This window comes from Mesoplodon mirus, assembly GCF_964341445.2.
Source record: "Mesoplodon mirus genome assembly, chromosome: X".
NCBI classification, from domain to species: Eukaryota; Metazoa; Chordata; class Mammalia; order Artiodactyla; family Ziphiidae; genus Mesoplodon; species Mesoplodon mirus.
Window position 1 is genome coordinate 60,129,113 of NC_138981.1, and position 20,365 is coordinate 60,149,477.

The 20,365-nt window shown below is 41.8% G+C and overlaps 1 protein-coding gene across 3 annotated transcripts in view; it reads left to right on the forward strand.

The window, feature by feature from the left end:
* Positions 1 to 461: 461 nt before the first annotated feature.
* TAF1 (TATA-box binding protein associated factor 1) overlaps positions 462 to 20,365 on the forward strand; it is a 77,424-nt gene continuing 57,520 nt past the window's right edge. For 2 of the 3 annotated variants that reach the window (XM_082609091.1, XM_082609092.1), the window contains exons 1-18: positions 462 to 676; positions 1,644 to 1,758; positions 1,899 to 2,015; positions 5,571 to 5,690; positions 6,787 to 7,028; positions 7,970 to 8,188; positions 8,584 to 8,802; positions 9,156 to 9,363; positions 10,843 to 11,019; positions 11,385 to 11,512; positions 11,606 to 11,713; positions 11,831 to 12,004; positions 12,659 to 12,832; positions 13,061 to 13,165; positions 14,942 to 15,142; positions 15,313 to 15,454; positions 15,865 to 15,995; positions 16,646 to 16,726. In XM_082609091.1, coding sequence (XP_082465217.1) covers positions 497 to 676; positions 1,644 to 1,758; positions 1,899 to 2,015; positions 5,571 to 5,690; positions 6,787 to 7,028; positions 7,970 to 8,188; positions 8,584 to 8,802; positions 9,156 to 9,363; positions 10,843 to 11,019; positions 11,385 to 11,512; positions 11,606 to 11,713; positions 11,831 to 12,004; positions 12,659 to 12,832; positions 13,061 to 13,165; positions 14,942 to 15,142; positions 15,313 to 15,454; positions 15,865 to 15,995; positions 16,646 to 16,726 — 2,841 coding nt within the window. In that variant the 5' untranslated portion in view covers positions 462 to 496. The remainder of the gene's footprint in view (positions 677 to 1,643; positions 1,759 to 1,898; positions 2,016 to 5,570; positions 5,691 to 6,786; positions 7,029 to 7,969; positions 8,189 to 8,583; positions 8,803 to 9,155; positions 9,364 to 10,842; positions 11,020 to 11,384; positions 11,513 to 11,605; positions 11,714 to 11,830; positions 12,005 to 12,658; positions 12,833 to 13,060; positions 13,166 to 14,941; positions 15,143 to 15,312; positions 15,455 to 15,864; positions 15,996 to 16,645; positions 16,727 to 20,365) is intronic. The other variant, XM_082609093.1, reaches the window with a different exon arrangement.

The following is a 20,365-nucleotide window of genomic DNA, read 5'->3' on the forward strand; positions in this document are numbered from 1 at the left end:
TACTTATCTTTTACTTTCACATTTCCCGCAAAAAAAAAGGGGGGAAGAAATCCATTTCTAAGGGTAAATGTCAATTCAAAACAACTAACTGCAAAGGTACCTTTGTCACACTGCCAGTTTCTCTTCGGATCGAAACAGTACAGGAGGAGACAACACAGACAAGAAAAACCGGTTCTAATCTTTACTTCCGTGTCCTGTGGCGTGGTTACGTAGGACGTAGATCACGTGACCTAGGAAGCACGCTCTTCCCCCGTGCACTGAGACAGCTCCTGCTTAGATAAGCGGAAGGGGGCGGGACCGAAAAACCTCTTTTCACAGATCCAGCCTCCTCGTCACGTGTTCCAATCAAAAGCCTCCTGGAGTTTGTTACACAATTCTCCTTTCTCGTAGGACTGGCGGCCTTTCCGGTTCTCTTTTTCTTTATTCCGTATCCGGTAGGGCCTGGTAGAGTCACTGAACTATGAGAATCACTTCTGGGCCACGTTGTTTCCGGCATATGGGGCAAGACTGGGATTTGCTGTTCTCCAAAGCGGCTGCCAGCAGCGCTGCCGCCATCATGTCAGATACGGACAGCGATGAAGATTCCGCTGGAGGCCGCCCATTTTCTTTAACCGGTTTCCTTTTCGGCAACATCAATGGAGCCGGGCAGCTGGAGGGGGAAAGCGTCTTGGATGATGTGAGGGGGTGGGCGTGGGGATAGGGCTGGGGGTGGATCGGCTAAGGAAAAGGTGGAGTGAGGAGAGTTGAGTGGTCTTAGGAACCGGAAAAAGAGGGCGCACTTAACGTACGCGAAGGGGACCAGAGAAGAGGTTGCCATGCTAGTAGATTGTGCAGTAACGGAGAGCGAGGGGGCTCAGTTTGGGCGATGGTGGAGACGAGAGAAGAGTAGGCAAGCTCTGGGACATCAGCTGATATGGGTGGCTTTGGAGCTAGATAGATGGAAAAATAGCAGCTTAGCCTAGTGAGAGTGCTTTCAAACCTTTGCTACGAGAACCTTGGAGATTCTTGAAACTGCGTTTGTGCCATCGCTGACTAGAGGTGGCTCTAGAGCGAGAGGACAGGACCTGCACCAAATCACGTGGTTCAGGTCCCAGTTCTTAGAACAGCCAGTGTTCAAATCATGCAGGGCAGACCCCTTCTGGTCCCAGTGCACTTCTTACATAGTTTTCCCACCGTTCACTGACATTCATGAAATAGTTTCTTGTGCCTGACACTTACCTATCTTCATTTAAGTTCGTCTCCTCACGGAGAAAATACTGACCAATATTCCTCATTCTCTGCAACACACAATAATGACAGCAGTAAAGTTCTTGCCTTGCTTTCTCTGATCAGAATGACCTCAGTTTCCTTAGCCTTTATTCAGGCAACTGCTGTTCCATTTATTTAGTCTTGGTGGGGGTTCCTTGAATAATCTTTCCTTACATTAGTTTAAAGGATGGTGATGAAATTGGACATGATGTGTTGATCAATGTGGAGTTTAGTGGAAGATGTACTTTCCAGTTCTCGGACGTGATGCTGCTTTTAGCACGCTGCCGAGTCGTTTTTCAGATGGATTTATAGCTTTGTCGTGGATCTGGGAAATAAGCCTTGCGGTGTGGGAAACTTAGGTATTGTCTTTGATTCTGGTGCTGTCTCTCTTTCAGGAGTGTAAGAAGCACCTGGCAGGCCTGGGGGCTTTGGGTCTGGGCACCCTGATCACTGAACTCACAGCAAATGAAGAATTGATTGGGATTGACGGTGCCCTCGTAAATGATGAAGGTGAAGTCTGGGTCATGGGGAGTAAGGTGGGGGAGGAGGCTAGCCACTTACTGTACATGTACTTTTCAATGGGAATTATCTAAGGGAGTGAAAGTTTCTTGCTCTTTGTTTAGATCTACCCCCCCACCTTTTATTTATAGGATGGATCAGGAGTACAGAAGATGCTGTGGACTATTCAGACATTAATGAAGTAGCAGAAGATGAAAGCCGAAGATACCAGCAAACAATGGGGACCTTGCAGCCCCTTTGCCATGCAGGTGATTCTTTGGTGCCATCAGTAAGAGCACTCCAGTACATTTTCTTGCTGTGTAGTCCAGTTTGTTTCTATCCAGGCTTTCTGTCACTGTTTCTGCTCTTTATGTCTTTGCTTCTCTCCCTTTGTCAGCTCAGTTCCAAGTAGCTGCTGTCCTCTTTTGTGTTCTGGGGCAGCGTTACTATACTCAGGCTTTTATTCCTCATACTGGTTAGTCCCAAATTCTTGGTGAATGCCAAATAAGGATGATAATTCTTTTCTCCTTATCATCTGGTATTTGAGTACCTATGGGGTTCACAGTACTGTTTTAGATGCTATTTAAACTCAGTCTTTGCCCTCAAGGAATTGGTAGTTCAAGAAAGATTAAGTATGCTATGTTGTATATAAACGAGCACATGTATTTATCGGCTCAGCTTCCGTTAATCACTCACTACCTGTATGCCGACACAGTGCGCTTAATGCTTGCTCACAACATAGGTTTTCCTCCTGGTATAAGGTGCTACATTATAGAATCAAAATGTCAGAGTTTGAGGGTTTTAGTGATTATTTATTCTTAAGCTCATCATAGATATGGAAACCTGGAACTTCAGAAAACTTTAATAAAATGTGGAACTTCATCAAAAGTTCTGTAGTTACTAGTGGCAGACCTTGACTAATTCAGCATTTCAGTTTATTAGGCATTGAGCACCCGTTATGTGTTATAAACTGTGATAGTAAAGTACAAAGATAATAAAATCCATTTTCTGATTTTTGAGGAGCTCGGCTTTGTGGTCTGGAACCTAGACTTACTGATCCTAGTTCATTCTTTCCACTGCCCTATACTACCTTTCACTGTTTGGGACTTTTGTATGAAGTTGTTCACTGTTTATTCATTATCCACCTCTTTGAATTAGATTTCAGGCTGCTGAGAAGTATAGATAAAACCTTAGTAAAGAGCTGAACTTAGTTTCTTCAGAGCCAGTTAATATATTTGGGTGCTTCTTTTTTTTTTTTTTTTTTGTTTGTTTGTTTGTTACGTGGGCCTCTCACTGCTGTGGCCTCTCCCCCTGCGGGGCACAGGCTCCGGACGCGCAGGCTCAACGGCCATGGCTCACGGGCCCAGCCGCTCCGCGGCATGTGGGATCCTCCCAGACCGGGGCACGAACCCGTGTCCCCTGCATCGGCACCAGGACACTGCGCCACCAGGGAAGCCCTGGGTGCTTCTTATATAAAGAGAATTAACTGCACCACATGCACAAGAAGTAACCTAGAAAAATAGAAGATACAGACCTTACTTTCAGGGATATTGTTATCATTTGGGGAAGGTGAGATAAATGAATGCAAAACATAATTATTCATAATAAGGAGACGTAAACCAGTTGCCAGCTCATATTTCTGTATAGAGTGTTATACTTAATTTTGAAGGGCTGCCAGACTAGCTAAGTCAAGTAGCATAACTATTTGTTTGAGCACCCTGACTTAGGCTGAGGGGGAGGTGGTAGCAGATCTGATTTTTCAGGGCTTGTTGTAATTTTCAGTTTTGGATTTGTTGTCTTGGCTAGGGATGGTAAGGAAGAGGATAGGTGGGGGTTCTTAGTTGGGTTGTGTGAGCTGGCCTCCTGGAAAAGGAGGATGCTGTATTTGATAGAGTCTCAGTACTGTGGGAAGCTCATTGCCAAGTTCTCTTGTCCTCTGAGGGTACCTTCATCTATACCCTTAGCTTCCTCCTTCCCTGGCATTGGCCCCTTCACACGGCTTGACTGACAAGGGTGTTTCTTTGGAATAATTAGAAGTAGATGGAGGTCATTAGAAGAGGCTTCATGGAGGTGAATTTTGAGCAAAATTTTGAAAGATAAGGTTTGATGAAGAGGACGCAGCAGGGTATTGTGGTTTGTAAACATGGCTTGCATAAAGGTTTGGAGATAGAAATAAGCAAGTAGTGTGGGGGGAATTGGCCAGCAGGTTTTCTTGGAAGGAGTGGAAAACATACACCAAATAGTAAGAACCAACCATAGAGCAACTTGACAGCACCTTTATGTACGCATTACTTGGGGTTTGCTGCCATAAAGAATTGTAAACTGATATAGATTGTTGAGTAAGAAGCAGGATGGTATAATGAAAAGAAGATGGACTTTGGAGTCAGAATGTCATAGGTTCAAGTCCCACCTCCATATTTAGTTTGACCCTGGGAAAGTTGCTCAGTCTCTGAGGCTTGGATTTCTCATTTGTAATAATCCGTCAGTTTTCTTTCTGCAATAAGTGTATTAATACCTACCTCATTAATAGGACTTTGGTGGGAATTCAAGTTCATTATCACATGGTATGAAAACACCTACATAGAACAGTGTCATGGTGGATGCTCCATAAATGTTAGTTGTCTTTCCTTCCTAAGTGAAAATGAAAAGTGATGCTTGTTGCTTTGGGGTTTTGATTAGAAAAAGGGTGAAGGGGCAGACTAACTTGGAGACAGTTCTTGTGGGCTAGATGTAAAGTTATCAAAAGTTATCAAGGTCTGGAGTAGGGTGACAATTGTGGAAAATGATAGGCAGGGTCAGACTTGAGAGTTGCTGATAAAACATCGGTAGGACTTGGTGAGTGAGGAAGCGTGTTGGAAAGACACTTTGTTGTTAAACCAGGCTTGAATTCTGACCTTGTCACTTAAAACTGTATGACCCTAAGTCACTTCGCTTCTGTATCTCAGAATAATTCCTACTCTGTAGCATTATTGGGAGGATTCTAGATAAAATAGCTAAATGTACATGGCACATAATGGGAGCTCAGTGAATAGAAGTTGCTGTAATGACTACTATTAATGATTGATTGGAAAAGGTGTGTTGGGGGTAAGAGATTGATGAAGGAGACAGGAGGCTAAAATCATAAGCTGGGAAAATGAGGATGGAGGAGGTATTGATAGTAACAAAAGGGAATTTAAAAGAGTTGAAGGATATTTCAGTGTGATACGGAACGCGGTTGTTGAATATATGAATGGAAAAGCTCTTCAGGCAGCAGAACATGCAATTGTAGAGGGGCTAAGTCAGGGCAAGACTTAACAGATTTGAGTTTAGTCTGGATAAAGGTGATTCTTTAGAAAGGGAATGGAGAGTGTATAGAGGAATAAAAGCAGAGTGTTCAGGACTAAGTATTGAGTGATGCCACTGGTTAAAGGGTAGTGAAAAGAATAACAGACTACAGAAGGTAGACAGAAAAAAATGTGTCAGAGACTTGGGAGGTGAGAAAAAAGTCCAGTCTTAAGCTGACAGAGGAAAGAAGAATGTTAAATTCAGTTATGAGATTGAGTAGCATGAAAATAAAGGAACAGGGTTTGACCAGGAGAAGGAGCGAAGGTTTTAAACAGTTCTTGGGAGCTTCCTAAATTCCTGTGTGAGATATACATGGTGTTAACAGCACTTGGCGATATGGTGTCATCTCTTTCTGAAGGCAGAAGCTGCATCTCTTGTGTGTTCTCAAGGCATCTGCCTAGTTCTTCATGTGGTGCTTTAAATTCTTGAACGACAAGGGAGCTCAAGGCTGTTGTGTGACATTCTGGATATTGAGGAGATCACTTTCTTGGTTTTATTAGATTATGATGAGGATGACTATGATGCTGATTGTGAAGACATTGATTGCAAGTTGATGCCTCCTCCACCTCCACCCCCAGGACCAATGAAGAAGGATAAGGACCAGGATGCTATTACTGGTGGTAAGTAGAGACTGTCTATTTTTGTCTAAGGAGCAAGTTCCATTCCTGGTCCAAATTTTTGGCATGCTCATAGTGAGCTATTAAAATTAAGCTGCTAGGAAAGGACGCAACTTCTAGAAGTGATTCATACAATTTTCAAATTTCAGTATTAAAGGGAAATTTTATTTTTAAAACATTTGACAAGAGTATTTTAACAAGCGCTCAAGAAAAAGTAGTTTAGGTCAGTGTGGTTCTCAAATCTGGCTGCCCATCAGAATCACCTCGAGTCTTAAAAATCTGAGAATCTGATTCAGAAGATCTTAGGTAGAGCTCAGGGATTTCAGAGAATTCCCCCAAGTAATTTCTGATGCAACTGATCTGTACTGGTATTTGGAAACTACCTGTTTAGATGACTCTCTTTAAAAGAAATGATTAAATAGGAAGGCATCTAGAATGTGTATAAATCATTTAGAGCCAGCTGTCAGAATCAGAGATTTCAAAGGCAGGGTCTTTAATGATCATCTCACCTATTCCTATGTCCGCAACAGCAGTAAGTAACCCTGTTCTAGGCTAGAAGATTGGGGAAGAGCAGTGTCTTTGATCTCCTGTATTTTGAGGCTTATGTCAACCTAAGTGTCTCCTATTAGAGTTTTAAGCCATTTCCTTTTTAGTCTGCAGGCTAAGTAGCATTTGGTAACTTTGTGGCATAGATGTTATTTTATGCTAAATAATTTCATTGTTATCCTGTGGACTTAAAAAATCTCTCCAGTTTATGGGTCCCTGAATCAGACATAAGGCCTGACTGGTATAAAAGTGTTATGTAATTTTTCTATTGGTCACATTTCTTTAACCTAATATACTTACAGAAAGTAGTAAATGTAGTAATAGTGTTTGTTTTCTCTTATCACAACCCCAGGGTACCAGGTACAAGGTGAGTTGGGGATGGTGGGAGATAATGAGTTGGAATGAGTTTTCTGGGTTGCCTACTAGTAATCTGGGTGCTTGGAACTGTATCCCCTGCCATTGAGCCATGCTTAAGCCTAGAGTGGGTGTTGGCTGAATTTGAGGAAATATGCTCACAGTTACATGCCAAAGGGGTTTCTCTTCCTTGTTGCAGTGTCTGAGGATGGAGAAGGCATCATCTTGCCCTCCATCATTGCCCCTTCCTCTTTGGCCTCAGAGAAAGTGGACTTCAGTAGTTCCTCTGACTCAGAATCTGAGATGGGACTTCAGGAAGCAACACAGGCAGAATCAGAGGATGGAAAGCTGACCCTACCATTGGCTGGGATTATGCAGCATGATGCCACCAAGCTGTTGCCGAGTGTCACAGAACTTTTCCCAGAATTTCGTCCTGGGAAGGTACTGTTTTTTTTTTTTTTTTTAGATGTTTGGGGTAGGAGTTTATTAATTAATTAATTAATTTATTTTTGCTGTGTTGGATCTTCGTTTCTGCGCGAGGGCTTTCTCTAGTCGTGGCAAGCGGGGGCCACTCTTCATCATGGTGCGCGGGCCTCTCACTGTCGCAGCCTCTCTTGTTGCAGAGCACAGGCTCCAGATGCGCAGGCTCAGTAGTTGTGGCTCACGGGCCTAATTGCTCTGCGGCATGTGGGATCTTCCCAGACCAGGGCTCAAACCCGTGTCCCCTGCATTAGCAGGCAGATTCTCAACCACTGCGCCACCAGGGAAGCCCGGGAACGTACTTTCTATGGAGAATGTCCACATTGCAAACCACTGCCCTCTTGTAGATACTGAGTTGTGTTGTTAAGATACTGAATATGGAATGGGTAGAATCTAAAGGTTTCCTTTTTTTAAGTTTTGTGCATTGATAGTACAGTGATTTATATAGTTCTCATTAGAAATTGTCCTTTCTGTTTTTTTTTTTTTTTTTTTTTTTTTTTTTTTTTTTGCCGTACGCGGGCCTCTCACCGCTGCGGCCCCTCCCGCTGCGGAGCACAGGCCCCGGACGCGCAGGCCCGGTGGCCACGGCCCACGGGCCCAGCCGCTCCGCGGCACGCGGGATCCTCCCAGACCGGGGCACGAACCCATGCTCCCTGCATCGGCAGGCAGACTCTCAACCACTGCGCCACCAGGGAAGCCCGTCCTTTCTGTTTTAAAAGAACTAATCCAAATTATTAAGGAACACTTTACTTTCTTGGCAGATGTTATAAGTCCGAGTTCAGCATTTCTTGATCCCTCCCTCACAGTTGAGTAGAATCCTCAAGGGAGTTTCCAGACTCAGAGCTACTGGTTTTCCTATCTGACATTGAGTCTCTGACATAGAAGCATGTTTTGTGTTCTAGGTGTTACGCTTCCTACGTCTTTTTGGACCAGGGAAGAATGTCCCATCTGTTTGGCGGAGTGCTCGGAGAAAGAGGAAGAAGAAGCACCGTGAACTAATACAGGAAGAGCAGATCCAGGAGGTGGAGTGCTCAGTAGAATCAGAAATCAACCAGAAATCTTTGTGGAACTATGACTACGCTCCACCACCACCTCCAGAGCAGTGTCTCTCTGATGATGAAGTAGGCAAAGTAGAGATCTGGAATTAAGACCTAAGAGGGGAACAAATGAGTTCTCCCTAGCTTATGTCTAAATTGAAAATAATACCTTAACAGGCAGTGTCCTGTGCTGATTATTATTAAGTAATCATGATTTCAATCCCAGTGGCTGTCCCTTCCCTGTTGTAATAGAAAAGTATTGGGGGCAGGCAGATGGTGATACACTGATGAGTAGGAAAGTTGAATGATAAGAGTATGATGCCATGATATACCTGCATTGTTTACATTCGAACTCCAGTCCTGTTCAAGATTCATTGTTATGGCTCCTCTAAGTTCCCCTCCTGCCTGTTAACTCCCTGTAGCCTTAGGGCATCTGGGATCAGGATATCTTCCTCCCCTTCTACTTTATTCTGTTACAGATCACAATGATGGCTCCTGTGGAGTCCAAGTTTTCCCAGTCAACTGGAGATACAGATAAAGTGACAGACACCAAACCAAGAGTGGCTGAGTGGCGTTATGGTCCTGCTAGACTGTGGTATGATATGCTAGGTGTTCCTGAAGATGGCAGTGGGTTTGACTATGGCTTCAAACTGAGAAAGATGGAACTTGAACCTGTGATGAAATGTAGAATGATGGAGGTAAGTGACACTGGTGTATAAGAAAGGAATCACTGTGCCCTGAGCCCTATCAGTTTTACTTTACTTTTCAACTGGGGAGACACTGGGTAGGGTTTCCTTGGTGGGAGATTGAGGTGTCCAAGCCTTTTGTTTGGTGTGGTATATCACCCTGGCAACTTGGCCCCACTGCAAGGATTCTGTTTGTGAGATGAGTGCTGCGCCAGACTAGGAGGGGGAGGAGGCAGATACCCCTTTGTTATCAGGTTCTTCTCTCAAGTCAGGGACCACATTTGATGTATCGGTTGTGGCATTTGGAGTGGGAACTCTGATGAGTGACCATTCAGGGATTTGTTGTTCCTCTTCTACTTGTGTAGGACTTCAGGAAACTTGAGGAAAGCAGTGGCACTGATCTTCTGGCTGATGAAAACTTCCTGATGGTGACACAGCTGCATTGGGAGGATGATATCATCTGGGATGGAGAGGATGTCAAACACAAAGGGACAAAACCACAGCGTGCAAGCTTGGCCGGCTGGCTTCCTTCCAGCATGACTAGGAATGCCATGGCTTACAATGTTCAACAAGGTGTGCATCTATGCCTGCAGTGTCCAGCACAAACTGTCCTTCATCTCAGTCATCTTAAGTAGGCTTAGCTGTGATCTTGGCTGCTGAGGGACAGTAAAATGTTTTGAATCTGAGCCCTGATTCTAGTCTTTAATGTTTTTTCTTTACACTGTTAATGAGCTAGGTTGGACTCTGATTTCTCATTAGAAAAATGTGAAAACTACTTTGAAATTAAAGATCTTTCTGGGGGGCTTCCCGGTTCTCATTAGAAAAATGTGAAAACTACTTTGAAATTAAAGATCTTTCTGGGGGGCTTCCCGGGTGGTGCAGTGGTTGAGAATCTGCCTGCCAATGCAGGGGACATGGGTTCGAGCCCTGGTCTGGGAAGATCCCACATGCCGCGGAGCAGCTAGCCCCGTGAGCCACAATTACTGAGCCTGCATGTCTGGAGCCTGTGCTCCGCAACAAGAGAGGCCGCGATAGTGAGAGGCCCAGGCACCGCGATGAGGGGTAGCCCCCACTTGCCGCAACTAGAGAAAGCCCTCGCACAGAAACAAACACCCAACACAGCCATAAATAAATAAATAAAAATTTTAAAAAAAGATCTTTCTGAACTGTAACAATGCTTTTTTCTTTACAGTCTACTTTTGTTTTCAAAGACCGTTTATCTTTATCATTCTAGAATTTGCTTTTTTCCTCCTTAAATAGACGTGGACACTCAAAAAAAGGTATGCTATGCTTAATGTAGAAAACTTTGAAGGTACAGTACAGTGTCAAAGATCACTGGTAATCCTACCATCTAGAGATTATCAATGTTTAATGACATGGGAAACTCATTTTAAAAGGAAAAAAAAACCCAGATATGATGTGGCATATTTGATACCCTGTTTGCATAAGTGAAAAAGAAAAAAACACTATATAAATAGAAAGTTTACTAAAAGGGAATATACTGTGGGATTCACAGTGGTTCCTTCTAGTTTGTAAGATCACAAACAGCTTTGCAGTTTTCTTTATACCTTTCCTGTATTTTCCAAATTTTATTGAGTTAATCTGGATTTCTTTTACATTCAGAGGAAAACCAAAAATGTCTTTTAAATCTAAGAAATAGTTTTTTTTCTTTTTCGTTCGCATCTATCTAAACACTTTATTAGTTACATAGCAGTCATACATGGATGTTTTCATAACTTACCAATAATTATTGTATTTTAAATATAATATATTTTACTACATTTATTGTTAGCATATTTTACCATATCATTTATTACCATAATTTATTTAATCAGTCCATTATTAAACACTTAGCTGTTTAAATTTTGACTATTATAAAAAAACATTGCAGTGAACATTTTTGTCTGCAACATTTTTTAAAATACACTGTATCCACTAGGTTCCTTTTCAGTAGCCACATGAGTAACTACTAGCATTGCTCCTTTTCCCTTTGCTAGAATTGAAGGGGGCATAAATGTTTTGTTTGTTATTGTTTCCTCGTGTTTTGACTAGGTTTTGCAGCAACCCTGGATGATGACAAACCTTGGTACTCCATTTTTCCCATTGACAATGAGGAGTTAGTGTATGGACGCTGGGAGGACAATATCATTTGGGACGCCCAGGCCATGCCCCGGCTCTTGGAGCCTCCTGTTTTGACACTTGATCCCAATGATGAGAACCTCATTTTGGGTATGGTACTGGCTGGGTCAGTGTTTATCCTCCATAATTGACAGCCTGCTCTGCAAATGTCAGGGGCAGGAGCAAATCAGAAGGGTTGGGAAGGTCAAGACTAGAAGCTTCTTGATAGCAGTTTGAGACAGCAAAGTTGTGGCTGTCAGTTTCTAGTATTTGTGTATTGTTCAGGGGAAACTCATATAAGGTAGGAATGTTGGAAAGTAGTACCTTGGAGATGTCAGGAGTGTAGTTTGGTTGGAGTTGATTATGGACTGGAAGTGGTCTGGAGAAGGATGAGAAATCTGGTTAGGAATTGCGAAGGTGTCATTAGGAAAGGTGAATCTTCAAGGATAACTCCACGGTAACTTTTGTTTCCTTAGAAATTCCAGATGAAAAGGAAGAGGCTACTTCTAACTCCCCCTCCAAGGAGAGTAAGAAGGAATCATCTCTGAAGAAGAGTCGAATTCTGTTAGGGAAAACAGGAGTCATCAAGGAGGAACCACAGCAGGTCTGTGAAGGGAAAAGGGGTTTGGTGTTTAGAAGAACGAAGAAAGGTAATGGAGAAGGATAGTCTGACTAAGGTTTGATGATCTATCATTAGAACATGTCTCAGCCAGAAGTGAAAGATCCATGGAATCTCTCCAATGATGAATATTACTACCCTAAGCAACAGGGTCTTCGAGGCACCTTTGGAGGAAATATTATCCAGGTAAAAGTAGCATTTTTTTCTGTGGTGAATGGGAACCACTGCTTTCTTCTGATGGAGGATATGGGTAAATCTTGCCTAGGCTGGAGTTTAATTTGAACCCTTATATTTCTGTCTTAGCACTCAATTCCTGCTGTGGAATTACGGCAGCCCTTCTTTCCCACCCACATGGGGCCCATTAAACTACGGCAGTTCCATCGCCCACCTCTGAAGAAGTACTCTTTTGGGGCACTATCTCAGCCAGGTCCCCACTCAGTCCAGCCCTTGCTAAAGCACATCAAAAAGAAGGCTAAGGTATGATTGAATCTTGGTTAGAAAAAAACAGCTATAAGAGACATTGGAGGGGCTTCCCTTGTGGCGCAGTGGTTGAGAGTCTGCCTGCCGATGCAGGGGACACGGGTTCGTGCCCCGGTCTGGGAAGATCCCACATGCCGCGGAGCGGCTGGGCCTGTGAGCTATGACCAGTGAGCCTGCGCATGCGGAGCCTGTGCTCCGCGGAGAGGCCACAACAGTGAGAGGCCCGCGTACCGCAAAAAAAAAAGACACTGGAGTACAAACGGGGGAGATGGACTGGATATTAGATGATACTAGGAAATTATTTATTTTTTTAGATGTGATAGAATGTTATTGTGGTTATTTAGGAGAATGTCCTTATTCTTGGGATATGCATGTGCAAATGCAGTGAAGTGCCATGATAACTGCAACTTTGAAAAATGGTTCAGCAAAATCTATTGAGAGATAGTTACAGATAAAACAAATATGGCAAAATATAAAGTTACATCTAAGTGGTGGGATAATAGGTGTTCATAGTTTTGACTTTATGTTTGAAAATTTTTGCAATGAAATTGGAAAAAAAAGCAAGTAAAAGTTTTTGATGTCTCAATGAATAACATCACTCTGTAATTACTGTCCTGTCAGTAGCTGTACTGTATTGTCTGTTCTCGGCAGATGAGAGAACAAGAGAGGCAAGCTTCAGGTGGTGGAGAGATGTTTTTCATGCGCACACCTCAGGACCTCACAGGCAAAGATGGAGATCTTATTCTTGCAGAATATAGTGAGGAAAATGGACCATTAATGATGCAGGTTGGCATGGCAACCAAGATTAAAAACTACTATAAGCGGGTGAGTTTGCTCAGAAAATCTTTGTTGTTAGCATAGCTGTAGTTAAATATCAGTGATCATATGTGAACGTGTATTTTGTTATTTTATACTAGAAATTTATTGGGAGAAAGGAATGGTATCCATTTTGCAGGTAGTACTATTAGAAGAATGCTATGCTCATGGAATATTTTGTGTAGGCTTATTGATTATATTCTGGGATAGTAACTGGGTCTGCTGCATTCCTTATAGAAACCCGGAAAAGATCCTGGAGCCCCAGATTGTAAATATGGAGAAACTGTTTACTGCCATACATCTCCTTTTCTAGGCTCACTCCATCCTGGACAATTACTGCAGGTAAGGAATTATTTCCTGTTGTAACTCTTCCCTAAGGAAATTGATAGATGAGGAGCTAGTCAGCCCAGAAAGGACCAATTTTAGTTGATTGAGATACTATTTATATATCAGGTATGGGAAAAAGCAATATAAACTAAAAATGATTATAATCCAAAATTTTTTGCATCTTTTTATTGAAACTGGCTCCTTATTATGTTATTCAGTAAGTTAAATTTGAAATCGTTTTTTGAAAATACATAGTGGTAAGAAGTCCAGAAACATCTGGGTGGCGTAGGGAAGTCAACCTGGGATTAATAATTTACTATAGGGACTTCCCTGGTGGTCCAGTGGTTAAGACTTCACCTTCCAATGCAGGGGGTGCAGGTTCAATCCCTGGTTGGGGAGCTAAGATCCCACATGCCTCGGGGCCAAAAAACCAAAACATAAAACAGAAGCAATATTGTAACAAATTCAATAAAGGCTTTAAAAATGGTCCACGTTAAAAAAAAATCTTTAAAAAATTTACTATAGTTAATTTATGAATGTTTAATTTGTATGTGTAAGATGGGTATGTTTTAATTATATTAGTCGTGGTCATTTTGAGTATTGAACCACCCTGAACTGTGCTACTTACAGTCCCCAGCTGTAGTGAAATGGTTTTTTCCCCTCTTTGTTCTGATGGGTACAGAGATATGCCCTCTGGTAACCTAGCTTTTACATATTTTGTTAAGGGAACGTACAGAGGTCCACAAATGATGTGAGGAAATCTTTAGCACTCTTCTACCTTGTTTCCCCCCCACTCCCGCCCCACTTCATTTCTCTTGGCAATCTTAACCATTTTACCTGCTCTTGTACCTACTTTATTCCATTGCCTCTATTGCTTATTCTCTTAAAGCATCTACCAAGCACATTGTTTTTTTATCCTTTACATCTGTAATCCATTTCCCACCAGATTTTGAGTATCACCTTCATACTGTTCCTGGAGTTCCTATCCCTGTAACTTTCTATTGAGATTTTCTACCAGTCCATCCCCTTCTTTTGTGGCTACTTTTGTAGTCTCTCAGGGAGATCCGTTTTACCTTCCCCTGTAACTCTTTTTCACATTTAGAATTTTCTTTCCACACCTATCTATTGAAGATCCTCCCTCTTTCTACTTTTCTGATTTTTTTGAGAAGTCTTTCCTTAGAATCACAGGTTCTTGTGATAGTTGATCCTCATCTGGCTGCTACTTAAACAAGCTCAAATGTTTCTGTCCTGCATGTTTAGTCTGTCTTTTCTAGCACACTTTCTAATTCATTAGTTGTTTTTGTTGTTTTATTTTTTTATTAATTTACTTAACAAATGTTTTGATCTCACATATTATGTCAAGGGCTATGCTAGGTCTAGGGTAATAGTATGGTACTTGTTAGTTTATAAAGTGATTTTCATATGTAATCTTTATAGCAATCGTGTGAGGTATAGGTGTTTTAAATATCTCCATTTTGTAGATGAGGAAAATTAAGCTCATAGATATTAAGTAATTTACCTGACATCATACAGTGAGTAGCAGAGCCAGTGTCATCTGAATCCAAATCCTGTAGTTTCCCTACTACTGACTCTTAAAGGTAGCCAGTGGGTAAAAAATTATCTGTCTAATCTCATTTGATATTCCATGTTATAATTTGTTTATGTTATTCGATAGACCTTAGATGGCATAATGGGGATAGAGAGCAAACAAGCTTGATTTTCCTTTCTCATTAGTTTACTAAATTTCCAGGGTTTTTCTGTATATAACTTTTGTGTTTTTATTTCTGTTAGGCATTTGAGAACAATCTTTTTCGTGCTCCAATTTATCTTCATAAGATGCCAGAAACTGACTTCCTTATCATTCGCACAAGACAAGGTTACTATATTCGGGAATTAGTGGATATTTTTGTGGTTGGACAGCAGTGCCCCTTGTCTGAAGTTCCTGGGCCCAACTCCAAAAGGGCCAATACACATATTCGAGACTTTCTCCAGGTAAGGATGAGAGGATAGGGAGAGGGGGTCTGGGTGAACATAAAAGGATATGTGGATTTGGGGGCATACCAGGAAAGATCAGAACACATAGGGGATAACAGGGGAAGGGGCCCTGGGGAGGACTTTTATCCTTACTTTGCCAAATAAAAAAAATTCGGTTTGTTGGGCAGGTTTTTATTTACCGCCTGTTCTGGAAGAGTAAAGATCGGCCACGGCGGATCCGAATGGAAGATATAAAAAAAGCCTTTCCTTCCCATTCAGAAAGCAGCATCCGGAAGAGGCTAAAGCTCTGCGCTGACTTCAAACGCACAGGTCATCAGTTGTGACTGATTATATGTCCTCTCTGCCTCTCTCCAAGAAAGGAATTAGGGCTTCCAGTTAAAAGGATAAACATACAGTTAATAAAGTAGAAAAAAAAAGTCATCAAAAGGAGGTAGCCAATCTTCTAATTATGGAGGCTCTGATTACTATTTAATTTTTTTTTTTTTTTTTGCTATTTAATCTTGCCTGTCAGGAAATTCAGTGTGATTGTTGGATGTCTTACATGAGATGTAGGAAACCTAGCAGCAGGGCTTTTCTTTGCCGGACAGTCAGGCTAACTGTGGCTAGGCCTGATACCTTCTAGGACATTGCCTAGTTCAGTCTTGTTTTGCTGTCCCTGTTGCTGTCAATGAAAGGGCCTTTGGAATTCAGAATGGTCTCATTTTCTCTATCTTTTCTAGGCATGGACTCAAACTGGTGGGTGCTGAAGTCTGATTTTCGTTTACCAACTGAGGAGGAGATCAGGGCTATGGTGTCTCCAGAGCAGTGCTGCGCTTATTATAGCATGATAGCGGCAGAGCAGCGGCTGAAGGTGAATACCTTCCTCTTAGGCACTACTTATGCCTATGGGTTTTTTTCAGAGAGATGAGGATGAAGACTTCTCTCACTGGCTTACGAATGATGGTTACTAGATTATTACCAACTGTTTATAAAGTCAAACTGTATGATGTACTCTGTGTACATCAGTTCTGGGGTAAACTGCACTGTAGTTAAATACCAGTGGGAAGGCTTAGTGAGGGACTTAGGGCCTATTGTTTTGCTTTGAAAATGGTCGCTCATTCATTTGGGTGGTGGTTTTAATCTCTGTTCTTTGTAAGACAGTTGTGTTAGCAGGGAAAGTACTTCTTAGTTGTTTTCCATAGCCTTCCAGGTGGGCAGAGATGATGATGGTGCTGGACATGTGGTTTAGAGAAGCATAATGTCCTTATCAGGCCAAAATAGGAAAGATCTAGCTGGGGTGAGATAGCACAACTCTGTCCCACTGAGTTAATGAGCATCTCTATTCCGCTTCCTTATGGGCCTTAACTGTCCACATGTATTAGCCTAAGTATGTAGAATGGTGATAGGTACGCCTAAGACTTTACAGAATCCATTCTGTATGCAAAATGGGCTTTGGTGTTCTGTACTTCGTATTCAGTGAAACTTGTGCTTTGTCTTACGCATGGATGTGTCCTTTTCCAGGATGCTGGCTATGGTGAGAAGTCCTTTTTTGCTCCAGAAGAGGAAAATGAGGAAGATTTCCAGATGAAGATTGATGATGAGGTATGACTTTAATCTTTATTAGTACATCCCATTTATCCTTTTTTTAAAAAAACAGCTTTATTGAGATGATCGACATACAATAAACGGCACATATTTAAAGTGTGCTATTTGGTACGTTTTGTTGTATGTTTATACCTGTGAAATTGTCGTGACAAGATAATGAGTGTATCTGTCACCCCCACAAGTTTCTTTGTGCCTCTTTGAAATCCCTTTCTCCACTCTCCTCCCTTCTCTCTACCCTCCCTGTCCCTTGACAACCACTGATGTGCTTCCTGTCACTATAGATGAGTTTGCACTTTTTAGAATTTTAGATAAATGGAATCATACAGTTACATGTACTCTTTTTTTTTTAATTGTGGTAAAATACATGTAACACAAAATTTACCATCTTAACCTTTAAGTGTGTATTCAGTAGTGTTAAGTACATTCACATTGTTATACAACCAATCTCCAGAACTCTTTTCATCTTGCAAAACTGAAACTCTATTACCCATTAAACAGTAATTCCCCGTTTTTCCCTACCCCAGCCCCTGGCAACCACCATTTTACTTTCTGTCCCTATGAATTCCCTATGAATTTTACTACTTTAGGTACTTCACCTAAGTGAATCATACAGTATTTGTTTTTATATCACTGATTTATTTCATCTGGGATAATATTCTTAAGGTTCATTCAGGTTGTAGCATGTGTCAGAATTTCCTTCCTTTTTTTTTTTTTAGAGAGTTTTTGTTTTGTTTTTTATTATCTTTGGCTGTGTTGGGTCTTTGTTGCCGCACGCGGGCTTTCTCTAGTTGTGGCGAGCGGGGGCTACTCTTCGTTGCGGAGCGCGGGCTTCTCATTGCGGTGGCTTCTCTTGTGGCTCTAGGCACGCAGGCTTCAGTAGTTGTGGCGCATGGGCTCTAGAGCGCAGGCTCAGTAGTTGTGGCACATGGGCTTAGTTGCTCCACGGCATGTGGGATCTTCCCGGACCAGGGCTCGAACCCATGTCCCCTGCATTGGCAGGCAGATTCTTTTTTTTTTTTTTTTTTTTGTGGTACGCGGGCCTCTCACTGTTGTGGCCTCTCCCGTTGCGGAGCACAGGCTCCGGACGCGCAGGCTCAGCAGCCATGGCTCACGGGCCCAGCCGCTCCGCGGCATGTGGGACCTTCCCAGACTGGGGCACGAACCCGTGTCCCCTGCATCGGCAGGCGGACTCTCAACCACTGCGCCACCAGGGAAGCCCCGGCAGGCAGATTCTTAACCACTGCACCACCAGGGAAGCCCTTCCTTCCTTTTTAAGGCTGAATAATATTCTGTGATATATATGCACACACACACGTATATCATGGAATATTATTTTGGTTATCCATTCATCCATTTATGGACATTTGCATTGTTTCCACCTCTTGGCTGTAGTGAATAGTGCTGCTATGAATATGGGTGTGCAGCTATCTCTTCAAGACCTTACTTTCAATTCTTTTCCATATATACCCAGAAATGGAATTACTGGATCATACGGTAATTCTATTTTTATCAATAGTTTTTTGAGGAACCTCCATAATGTTTTTCAAAGCATCTGCACTGTTTTACATTCCTCTCAATGGTGTATAAGAGTTCCAGCATCCCCACACTTTTGTCAGCGTTTGTTATTTATTGTTTTTTTGATAAATAGCTATCTCAATGGATGTGAGGTGGTACCTTAGTGTGGTTTTGATTTGCATTTCCCTGATGATTAGTGTCTTTACATGTGCTTGTTGGCCGTTTGTATGCCTTATTTTGAGAAATGTCTGTTCAAGCACTTTGCCCATTTTTGAATTGTGTTGTTTGCTTTTTGTGGTTGAGTTGCAGGAGTTTATATATTCTGGGTGTTAACCTCTTTTCAGATATATGTTATGCAAATATTTTCTCCCATTCCATAGGTTGGCTTTCATTCGGTTGTGTCCTTTGTTGCTGAGAAATTTTAAATTTTGATGTAGTCCAGTTTACCTAATTTTACTTTTGTCGCTTGTGCTTTTGGTTCCATATCCAGGAGATCATTGCCAAATCCAGCGTCGGGAAGCTTTTCCCCTATTTTTTCTTCTAAGAGTTTTACATCGTTAGTTCTTACATTTTGGTGTTTGTCCCATTTTGAGTTAATTTTTGTATATGGTGTAAAGTAAAGGTCCACCTTTGTTATTTTGTACGTGGGTATTCTATTTTCCCAGCACCATTTGTTGAAAGTATAAATTTTTTCTTGTCTGTGTTCTTCACTCTAATTATGTTGAGATTCATCCAGGTGGTTGTGTGTATTAATAGTTTGTTCCTTTTTTTGCTGTGTAGTATACTACAGTATGGATGTACCACAGTTTGTTTAATCACCTGTCAAAGGGCATTTTGGTTGTTCCCAGTTTTTGGCTATTATGAATAAAGGTGCTTTAAATATCCATGTATAAATCTTTATATGGACATACATTTTGTGTGGGGGGTAAATACCTAGAAGTGAAATTGCTGGGTTGTATGGTAACTCTGTTTTACCTTTGGAGGAACTGCCAGACTTTTCCACAGTGGCTGCACCATCTACATTCCTACTAGCAGTGTATGAGGGTTCCAGTTTTCCAACATCCTTATCAACACTTGTTATTTTCTATTTATTATTATTACTATTATTATTATTGCCCGCCTCTAGTGGGTGTGAAGTGGTCTGTCATTGCAGTTTTAATTTGCATTTCCCTGATAGCTAAAGATGTTGAGCATCTTTCTATGTGCTTATTTATCATCCAGTTATCTTCTTTGGTTGAGGGTCTGTATCTCTTTTGCCCATTTTTATTTTTAATTCGTTGTTTGTTTTCTTCTAAAGTTTTGAGAGTTCTTTATGTATTCTAGGTCCGAGTTCCTTATCCAGGTATGTGATTTACAAAGATTTTTCTCCCAATCTGAGGCTTGTGTTTTAATTGTCTTAGCAGTGTCTTATGAAGAGCTGAAGTCTAACTTGTAAATCTTCTCCTTTGTTGCTTGTGGTTTTGGTGTTATATGTAAGATATTTTAATCTAGCTCAGGGTTGCAAAGTTTTTTTCTTATATTTTCTTCTAAAGGTTTTATTGTTTTAGATCTTATGGTTACATCCATTTTGAGTTAATTTTTGTTTAGGGTGCAAGGTGTAGATTAAGGTTCTTTTTTTTTTGTGGTACACGGGCCTCTCACTGTTGTGGCCTCTCCCATTGCGGAGCACAGGCTCCGGGCGCGCAGGCCCAGCGGCCATGGCTCACGGGCCTAGCCGCCCCGCGGCATGTGGGATCTTCCCGGACCGGGGCACGAACCAGTGTCCCCTGCATTGGCAGGCAGACTCTCAACCACTGCGCCACCAGGGAAGCCCTAAGGTTCATTTTTTTGCATATGGATGTCCAGTTATTCTAGTACCATTTGTCAAAAAATTAAATGATCTTTTAAAACAAAAATTTGGTCATATCACTCTCTTGCCCAAAGACTTCCTTTGGGTCCTCATTTCTTGTAGGAAGAAATCCTTAACATGATTCATAAGGCTCTTCATGATTTTGGTCTTGTATTGTAATACAACTATCACCTCCTCTCATCTGTCACTGCCCATCTTATACTGTAAGCTCCAAACATACTGAAGTTCATTCAGTTCCCTTAATTTCTTTCTGCTCTCTTCTGGGATTTTGC